Source organism: Benincasa hispida, chromosome 3, assembly GCF_027475165.1.
Source record: "Benincasa hispida cultivar pf3 chromosome 3, pf3_genome.v1.1, whole genome shotgun sequence".
NCBI classification, from domain to species: domain Eukaryota; kingdom Viridiplantae; phylum Streptophyta; class Magnoliopsida; order Cucurbitales; family Cucurbitaceae; genus Benincasa; species Benincasa hispida.
The window spans coordinates 9,557,173-9,567,797 of record NC_143480.1 but is presented as its reverse complement, the minus strand read 5'-3'; the positions used below and the strand labels follow the sequence as shown (position 1 = coordinate 9,567,797).

Sequence of the window (10,625 nt, the reverse complement as noted above, 5' to 3'; positions counted from 1 at the left end):
TAATTATTTTTTTTCTCCACATGTTCTTTTAATTTTGGTGGTTCAAATTTTTTCACTTTTTTCCCCTTTTCTTTCTAATATTTTTTTTCCCTTTTAATAAACGCTTTATTTTCATTTTTTATTCTTCTTGTTTCTATCTAGTTTTTATTTTAATCTCTATCCTCCCTTCTAAATTTATTTTGAATCTATGACTTCTTAAAAGATTGGTTTTAGATTTTGTACTTTAATTTTTTTTAAAAAAAATACATATTCTAATTCATGAATTTATACAAACTAAAAAACAATTAAATTGTTTTCTGTTTTTATTTTTGCCCTATTACTTGAGCAGGTTCCACATTAATTAAAAAAAAAAAAACAGCTAAATATGTTTTCAAACCACATAATTTGGTTGAAATGATATTTAGTTAGGTGACAATAACCATAAGAATAAAATTAGTTTTTTTTTTTTCTAAAGTTTGGCAAATAAATATTTGAAAGGTTAAATTAAACTAATGTTTTTTTACTAGATAATTTGATAATTCACAACTAACACCACAATGAATTCATGATGATTAGAGGAAAGAGAAGGATGAAGCTAAGTGGTGAAAAGAAAACAGAAGGAATGAGGTATTAAAATATATATTTTTTTCAAAAAAAAAAAAAATTGTTACAAAGAAGATTTTAAAATTTTCTTTAATAATAATAATAAAAAAAGGAATGCAATATTAGTTCCACTAAAAATTAACAAGAAAACTAACAAAAAGATCAAAATAAAAAATATTTTCGTAAATTAATACCAAGAACACTTAAGTAATCAGTCATTATTATCTAAAAGCTAAAGACTCTTTTTGAGTTCCCATTCTATCCACATTGACGGAAGATCTTAATAATAATTCATGGAAAAAGCAAAGTCAAATATCCAAAAATATTTGTCAAACCAGAAATCAAACATTTTGGCTTGGAAATTTTTTTCATTAAAAGAAAATTAAAATACTTTCCCTCAATCAGCCTATTAAGGATTATTTGATTTAATTTTCTATTTAATTTTGAAAATAAATCATTTAAGTAAAAATTGAAATATTTGACAACCACTCAAAATAAATTTAGAAATATTTCTCAAGGTGTATTTTAAATTATTTTTATAACGTCAACAGCTCAGAACAGACATATATGAAGAATTCTAAGTCAAGTAACAATAATATTCTTCAATTGATCTTGAAATAACCATGAGAATTGTCTGAGCATAAGAGATTGACAAAAATATCTTAACAACAGGCTTTGCTAATAGCGCATGCCAAGACTCATCAGAAAAGATGCGGTGGTTTTGGTGGTGGAAGACGAGTTGGTTGTGCTGGGGAGAGACCCAATAATGCGACTATAATTCATTGCTGAGTGAGAAATATATATATAATTTAGAAACATGATTTTTGTATGGACCAAAAAACACATCATAATTGATATATTTCTTAATTGATTTTAATTAAATAAAACACTTCTAATCCTAAGTAATAATTTAGTTCTTAAATTTTTAAATATTATTCTTTACAAATTGTAATGATTTAGTGAAAAATATTATTTAGTTTCAAAAGAAATTCTACTTATGTAGACTAGAAAACTTATTGAGATTTCTTTCTTAAATAAACTAATAAAGGTTATGTAGAACATGATACTTAAATGTTGTATATAATTTTTATGTTAGGTATTAAATTATTATAAATTTTAAAATTGAAAGACTAAATTGTAACAAATTTAGAAGTACAATGATACATTATCAACTAAAAGTTCGAAACATTTAATTATTGCTGGTAGAAAATTTAGGACCAAAATATTTTTAACCTTTTAGGTTTTGAAGATCATTTTCTTATTTTTATATTAGTTGTATTAAAAGAAAAGATGCCTAAAAATATACATTACCTCGTCATTCTCCTTTTATATGCAATGAACACAAAGTACCTTTCCTATTTTGGAATAGATATGAGACAAAATACATGTTGTGATATACTTGACACATAGATAAGTATCATATTTTATTAGGATTTAAGTTGTATTTGGTTTAACTTTTCAAGTATTTTATTTTGAAAATAAGTCTTTCTTTAAAATAAAAAAAAATGAAGTGTTTAACAACCACTCAATCAAAATAACTTTTGAAACACTCTCAAAATGTATTTTAAATAGTTTTTATCAAGAAATTATAAATAAAAGGGAAGATTGCACAAACGATGTGTTTGTTATAATCACACCCTAAACTTTGAATTTGATCCATTAACCCCTTCTAGTTTATTAAAAAATGTCCATTTGTGACTTGGTAAAAAAGGGAAAAAAAAAAGTTGGAGAGACCTCTCACCAACGACAAATATTGAACCATTTAACATAACAAATCCCTTTTTGAACTTACAGAAATCAAACCAAGACTACCAAAGTAATGTTTATAATGTCAGTCAAGTTGAGCGATTTTAAAGTTTTTGACTTATATCATTTTTCTGAATTTTCTTACGGTTTCCATTTATTTGCTCTTTTTAGATGATTTCAAAGAAGTTTGTCGAAGATTATGGTAAGCTTTTGCCAAGTTCCACAAGACTACAAGTCGAGCTATTGAATGAAAGCTTTTGTTAAGTTCCACAAGTCAAAAGCTTTCCATTATGGTTTGTTTTCGCTCTCTTCTAACCTTTAGTTTTAGAGGTCAATGGAAACACATTTTGCGGTTAGAGGTCTCCATGCTTCTTTTCACCATTAATTTTCATTTTACATATAGATTTGTGAATGGACAAATTTGCCCTCTTATGATTGAATATCAACTAATAGGAGGGTGTGATTGCAAACACTTATAAACTAGATGGGTTTAATGGATCAAAATCAAAATTTAGAGGTATGATTATAACGAACCTATAATTTAGGGGTAGGTTGTGTAGTTTTTCCTAAATAAAAACGACTTTTATGAAACATTTTTTTCTGATCAATCAAAACAAACTCTTGGGTTTTATACTTTCTATTGAAATTCTAATAGATATTTTTAGGGGTTTTATTTGATTTTTATGATTTAGTCTAGATTTTACAAATATTCAAGTTTTTCCTTAAAAAAAAAAACTCAGTTGTTAGTTAAGAAATTAGAACTTGTTTGCTGACATGTCCAACTTACATCATTCGATCAATCTATTAAACACCAATATAATGCATACTTAAATAAATTACTCTAAATTCTTAGGCATAATTAGAGATGTCCACGGGATAGGTCGGGGCCAGGATGTCATTCCCCATCCTCATCCCAGCTTCCGTGGAAAAATTGGACATCTCTAGGCACAATATCACAAAAGAGTTTTCTACGTTAAATTTTAATTGCTATGTTAAAGTAGAAAACTCTTTTGGTTGGAATAACATGTCTAATTATGAACGGCATTTTTTTTGTTGAAATAACAGAAATCAAACCAAGACTTCAGTTTCGATTTTTCGAATGAAAACAAGAGATCATCATTAACAAGTTTCTACAAATTTCTACTTTTAGGTCTTGAATACTCAAAATAGAAATAAATATCAAAATGAGTTCACCTAAAATGCTACCATGATTTCACACCAAGAATCTAGTAGACACCCTTTCCTATGAACTTGGAGGAAGGTTGAGGAAGGAGAGTCTTAACTCCCATAGGAAGAAAAAGGGCAAAATGAAGAAATTACTTGCTGTTTTATGAAATCATAAGAATATTATTCTACAGTTGAAAATCTCAAATCATCTACCAAGTCACGTATCATCTTAATAAAAAAATCTTACAGTCTCCATTCAAATTCTTGAAACTATGATCGATGCACCGCATCTCAACAGACAGTAATCATCCATCTACAATACAACAAAAAGGGGAAAACGTAGATTATAAGCATTGTCTAAAAACTGCATAACCAACTCATCTAAAGTTCAAACGTTATGCCTAAAACATCATATGATTAACAAACATGTAAATTGTTATCCTCCAGCATGAAAATTGTAAAGGTGTCCACCCCCTAGGACTTCTAAGGCATGTAAAGAGTAAAGAATCACACAGCAAGTCGCTTTAGCCAAGTTCAGCAATGAGCAATCTCTCACGATCCTAGAGAAAGAAACATGTGGAGTTAGACATATAAAGGCACAAAAGATAGATGATGATGGATGCAAGGTTACATTCTTGAAATTCTATATTTGAAACCTATTTTAGACAATGAGATTGAAGATGGGGAAGGACCTGAAGGGAGGCTGATAGCAAATTTCAAGAAGGCCGGCCACCACGAAAGGTAATGGCCATGAGGGATCGGTCATAGGAACAGCTATAGGAGCACTAAATTCTTTCTAAAATGTTAAAATATAGGCTGATTCTTTGATATAGTTCTAGGTGGGTAAACCAGCTACATAACATCGTTTCAAGAAGTACTGGCATAGGACCTTCTATGTGTTCTATAAACCCATAAACTATTCCCCTTTGCTTTCTCTTAGCACTATGACTCATTTCAACTACACTGTAATCTACTGGATCCATTTAGTGCACACCACACTAAAATTTCTTGTTAATATTCGTATCATACTTCATAATAATCTTTTTAGTTGCAGGAGGAAGGCTTGGATGCTAACCTAAAATTGATTACCTTAGGTAAGTCCTGCTCAGTAGTAGCATTCATCATTCAAGAATCTACAACATAAACACAAACGTAGAAGTTTCACTTTTCAGGGTGACAATGATGTAATAACACCATTTTATAGAAAGTAACATTGAAAGGATATGAACTCAAGTAAAGTCCCCAAAGTTTCAAGAGAAAGAACATGTATACAGTAGGGATAACTAAAGGATTTTAACTGTCATCGAGAATGGTGAATACAACAAAATCATGCCTCGCCAACTCATATCAACCTACACGAACTCAGTTATGAGTCTGTTTCTTCCTACTGCTATAAAAACCCAATGTCACTGAACTACTTGCACATGAAAAACAAGCAATACATGACTTTATTTCAGCATCTTGTCTTTTGAGGGCAAGTGCTTGAACCATCCGACAATCATCATACATCATCATTGCAATCTGAGTGGTAGAAGAAATCAATATCATACTTGTCATATTACTAAAATTAATGCCATCGATGAACAAAAAGAAAAAGAAAATCCATAAGTAAACTGACCTTTTTCACACACTGACTCATTATTATGGTCTATTATTAATTCAACATCCCCAATAAAATTATCAAGATTGAGCTCTTAAGAGTCTAATTATTGAAAATTCAGACAATGGCTAGATGGTAATACCATAGAGCATTAAGAGAAGAAAGACTTAAATCATCACCAGTGAATTCCAATTCTTTGACAACAAAACATGGAACCAGAATTTCATATTGGTCTAAGCCCTTAAGGATCCAATGGATAAATAGAACATAAATAAACATTTTCCACACGAAGATGCGAAATAACGAGATCTGAACTGAATAAATTGTTGGGAATTTCATCAGCCACGACCGATCATTAACTCCATAAAGTCATAGGAACAAAAGGTTTGAATCTCTCAGCTCAAATTCATCACAAAAAGAATGGTTTCTTAACGTAATCTACTCAAGTAATATTTTACCACAATTTCCAAAACGTCGATGACAAAAATAAATCCAGTCATACCATCGTTGATGCTTAGACCTCAAATAGTATCGTCTTGCCCTACAAAAGGAAAAGCAATGTGCACTCTTTCATCGCGCAAGAGAGTAAAAGATGGGTTGACGAAAATGCAAATTAAACATTATCCAGCCAGACGAACAAATTTGTTCTTTCAAATTCTCAATGAACATTTCACTTAACCACATTTTGAACACACCTAAAGAATAAACCCCCCACCTTGAATTAGGGTATAAGATAACCATGAGAACCAACCAACTTATTAGTCATTAAAGGAAGGTAGAATCACCAACACCTATAGCTAAAGCCAAACAGGACAAGACGGAAAACTCAATTCAAAGGGAAAAAAAAAAAAGAAAAGAAACTCAATTCAGATAATTACATAGAGAAATTGAGCAATAAGAGGAGGAAAATACCTTCAGGAGTCCAACCGTAGCTTCGACGAGAGACGGAAAGCATAGAAGTAAGCAATGCAGAGGCAGTAGCAGAGTGGTAAGGAAGCAACGATTCCACACAGCAACTCAACTCAACAGGAGACCTTCAAAACAAAAATCCATCAGACACATAACAAAATTCGAAAAAGCAGAGAAGTTGGATCGAAATATTACCTCAAAATGCGATGGGATTGGGAGAGTGGGTTCTGCTTGGGGATGCTGAACGGAGATGGGGCTGATTTCATTTTGGCACCGTTGGTAAGTCTGGCGGAGATAGGGGCTCGGGCTAAGGTTGATCTGAAGGCTGACCTAGCAGCCATGGCAGCGGCGGAGGACATGGTTCAAGGATTTGGCAAATATGGTTCTTGGGGTTTTCTTAAGGTTTTAGCCCTTTGCTTTGCTTTTGCGTAGGTATTCCTGTGTGTGCGCTTGTACTGTACTAACATACTGCAGAACCTTGGACTTGGAGATCATATTACTCTAATAAGCCCCAAATATTTAGATGACACCTACCTAATTACTGTTAAAACCCTTGGATCCATCTTCCTTTTAGTTTTTGGAAAGGAAAAATAAAATGGGTTTGGCTTTTACTCTCAAACATACAAGCATTCAAAAAATCCGATGATCCAAAAAAATCGATCAACCAAATCTAAAACGTTGGATTATCAACTCATTTGGGTTGGGTTTGATTCAAATAAATGAAAATTTTATGAATTGGGTTAGTTTATGGTTCACCTAATATAATCCAAACTAACCCGAATTTATTATTAATTTTAATTTTTTTTTGTTACTTATAGCACAATTATTTATACATATATTGATTTTAATTTTATTTAATTCTAATATTTTTTGAATAATTTATTTTTCAACAACTCTTAAAAATAGTTTCTTTGCATTTTAGAAAGAAATTTTTTCCTATATATATTGAAATTGAGTAGTTAATCTTAATTCAATATATGAAAATAATTAAATTATATTTTTACATATTTACGTTTGGTTTTTTTTAAAACAAAAATTTTAAATAAATGACTCGATTAATCCGAACCAATCCAACCCAAATATTTCATGGTTGGGTTGAGTTCATTTTTTAATAAGGATTATTTGGGTTTAAGAAATTTACAACTTGGGTTTGGTCTAAAAAGTCTTTCAACCCAACCCATGAACACCCCTTCCCAAACATATTAAGAAGATCGTTTTTTAGTATTTTTGCATTAATTTTCAATTGTATAGAATAGAATTTAGATTTGTATTAAGTTTTTTAAAAAAACGAACACGATAAATTATATATAAATATTAAGTATAATTCAATTGGTCAAGTTGACTATCAACTAAGATATCATAATTCCTTTCAAAATAAAGACTGGTATCATATATTCAAATTTCTTCACTCTCTAAACTACTTTAAAAAAAAAAAGGAGAAAAAAAACATATAGGTAAAGGTAAAAGCTTTATAAAAGAAATATAATTTTTACCCTCTACTTTCTATTATTAAAAAAAACCCAAGAAAAATAATTTTATAAAAAAAAATCCAAGAAAAATAAGAAAACTTTAGACCTGGGATAACAATTTCAACTTTTAGGGCAGAGTTTGAATTTAATCATTTAGATAGACTTCTATTATTTCATATAAACTCTGAAAAATGTATCTTTTAACTTTTGAATTTTAAAATTGTGTAATAAAATTTAATAGGCTACTATTTCAAAAATAAGTAAATAAAGAGTCTACATTGATTAGGTATCTGTTATGAAGGTTTGAACCAAACAAATAGAGATAAAAAAAAGGAATAGTAAAAAATGATAAGGACAAAAAGATGAAAAATTTTGGAAAATTGGAGGAAATAGTAAAATTGAGGGGTGTCTTTTGATTTTTGTCAAAAAATGGAAACAATAAATTTTTTGGCAAAAGTGTGTCCCACACATGACATATGTTTTTCTAATCTCCAAATTGTCCCTAGTATGATCGATTAACATTTTTTCCAAATATTGTGTAATTGTTATACCGTGTATAGATTATCAATAGAAATATAGTGTAAATGGAATCGTCTGCGATCGTGTATTAATTCTCAATAGATATACCATATAAATGGAATCATCCGTCATGAGACTTGAACATAACAGATTTAAGAAATAAATGTGTTGGTTTCAAATTTTGAATTGGCGGTTGCATATATGTTTAGATTTGATTTAACAACTTTTAAAAAATATTCAAAATTAATCAATCTTTTATTTGTTTATCACTATTTTTTATTTTAATTTATAATATATATTTAAATTTTACATTACTTTATTCATTTTTTTATTAATTTAAATTCAAATTAAAACTTTCTATCATGATTATGATTTTACTTAATATTTTCTACATATTATCATCTAACAAACTGTATATTTCATTAAAATTTTATCAAATTTTGTATTTTTTTTAATCACCTTTTATTCATTATCATCTTATTATACTGTTATATCATTAATTTGTCTTTTTTGACAAACAAATAAGTATCCACTTTTGCAATTTTGCTATTTTTGCTATGCCTCTATAATGAGTTAGGCTTCTTTTGCAAGTTTTGTGGTTGATGAAGTTATAAAATGTAATTGTTAAAACTTAAATGAAAATGAAATTATGAATGCAATGTAATTGTAAATAAACGAGCTACATTCCTAATTTTCATTCCCAAAATATATTTTAAGTTACATTTTACTATCAAATTATATTTTATCTTACGAATTAATCACAATAAATAGAAAACTTCCTGATTTTTCTCTCCAATTTATATTTGAATTTATCTTTTATTATCAAAATTGATTTTATTTATCTAATTTTCGATTTGTTTAAATGTTTATTACAAATTCAATTGCATTTAAATATTTTTTTCATTATCTCATAAATATCGTTATCAAATTAATTTGATTTTTTTTTTCTTCATATTTCGATGTATTCAAATTTTCATATAGAAACGCGTAAAAATGACTTGTACTTAAAACGAAACATATAAACGGAAATTAAACTTTTAATGTTTAAAACACACATATATATAGTTTTTTTTATATATTATTATTATTATATAACAAAAAAAAACCCTAAATCTCATCCTCTTCACTAAGCGGCCCCTCAAAATCTATTTTTCTCATTCTCAATCTTATGTATGCGATCATTGGTTCAACAATCTTGAATTTCATTATCTTGGCTAACTTTTGACGGTCATCCTCGCCAGTTTAGAGACCTTTTTGCTCGCACACGTGTTCCCTGCTTTTGTTTCTACTTTGAACATCATTTTCAACAATGACGTTCTAAGATTGATAGTTTTTAAGTTGACTTTCAAGATTCTATGAACAAAATGGTCATATGATCATATGGAATGAAGACGATGAAACTCCTACAACTGGTTTGGTATCGAACATAATTATATTTCTAATAGTTATATCATTTTGAAGTTACAATTTCTTCAAATATTCACTTGTTATTTCTCCAAATGAAAATTTAAAATTTGCTATTTCTCTTGTCAAACCAAAAAAATCTCCTTTTATTATTCTTTTAATAAAGTATAGATGTAGATTAGTACATGTTTCCATGCATATATACAAGTCTATGAATATGTGTATTGATAAAGAAAATTAGCAACTTAATATTTTTATTTTATCAATTTTTTTAACGTTCGACGAATAAGATTATTATGTGTATATATATATATATATATATATATATATATATTGGATGTTGTGTATTAGTGAGGATTGGGTTGGTTGGAAAAATGTCAAAATAGGCCCCCCCCAAAAAAAAAAGTAACAATGATCATGAAATACAGATTTAGTTATTTTTGCAATTAAAATTTGCTATAGTTATTTTTGAATCACAACCATTTAAATGTAACTTATTTATTTATTTGGTTGTCTACCTAATATCAAATTCAAAATATTCTAAAAAAGAAAAAGAAAAGAAAAATCACTCTCGAAATACAAAAAAGTCCAAGCAAGCTGAAGCCCAAAACAAGAATACTTAACGTATGGCTGAAGCACACAATGTTTTTCATGACCCAAGACCCAACTAAGTAGCAAAGCCCATAGCCACACCAAACCCAAGAATTCCAGCCCAAGAACAAGCACAAGTATTAGGTTGAGTTGCCCAAATGGTTTGATTTACTATTTTATAGATGGAAAATAACATCTGACAATAGTTATATTATTGTCGATAATAAAATATTTTTATATGATTTTGAATAAAATAAACTATGTTTTTAATTTAAGAAAAATCTTATAAATAGAAAAACCCAAAATTACTTTTTTTATTTTTATGAAATTTATAGTAATAACTTCCTATAATTTTAATAGGCAAATTAATAAATAATCATTTTAATTGGATAACTATGTACAAGTAGACTATTAAAAATGCATACCTGTACTAAACTAAAATAACCAATACTATAAACCTTACACACAAAAGAAACCAATACTAAAACTAACTATTTAATATTTTCGACAAATATCATTAATTACATCAATTCAGTAAAGATTTGTCCACTAAAATGAATCAAGCAAGTATATCATGTATTTTAGATGGTATCAATTAAACCTAAACTAATAATTAATTTAAACTTTCAACTTTAAGA

General features: G+C 28.5%; 1 protein-coding gene across 14 annotated transcripts; it reads right to left on the bottom strand.

Moving 5' to 3' along the window:
* Positions 1 to 3,636: 3,636 nt before the first annotated feature.
* On the bottom strand, positions 3,637 to 6,583 carry LOC120072497 (protein NUCLEAR FUSION DEFECTIVE 6, mitochondrial). Of its 14 annotated transcripts, none has more exons than XR_005480506.2 (5): positions 6,200 to 6,583; positions 6,008 to 6,129; positions 5,598 to 5,636; positions 4,571 to 4,628; positions 3,637 to 4,055 (listed from the first exon to the last, which is right to left on the bottom strand). XR_005480506.2 is itself a non-coding variant. In XM_039024860.2 (4 exons), the coding sequence occupies exons 1-3, from the start codon at positions 6,361 to 6,363 to the stop codon at positions 5,617 to 5,619; spliced, it is 306 nt and encodes a 101-aa protein (XP_038880788.1). In that variant the 5' UTR covers positions 6,364 to 6,583; the 3' UTR covers positions 3,637 to 4,055; positions 5,598 to 5,616. The 14 variants fall into 14 exon arrangements, 8 of the variants coding, with proteins under 8 accessions (XP_038880788.1, XP_038880785.1, XP_038880790.1 ...); XR_005480507.2 differs by having other exon boundaries at positions 3,637 to 3,808; XR_005480504.2 differs by having other exon boundaries at positions 4,585 to 4,628.
* Between the last annotated feature and the right edge of the window lie 4,042 nt (positions 6,584 to 10,625).

Excerpts from the sequence above, each read along its gene's own strand:
- LOC120072497 (XM_039024860.2), bottom strand. The coding sequence starts at position 6,363 with ATGTCCTCCGCCGCTGCCATGGCTGCTAGGTCAGCCTTCAGATCAACC. Across the intron at positions 6,130-6,199 it reads CAATCCCATCGCATTTTGAG|GTCTCCTGTTGAGTTGAGTT; the intron begins GTAATATTTCGA and ends TTTGTTTTGAAG. Across the intron at positions 5,637-6,007 it reads CTACGGTTGGACTCCTGAAG|GGCAAGACGATACTATTTGA; the intron begins GTATTTTCCTCC and ends TTCCTTTTGTAG.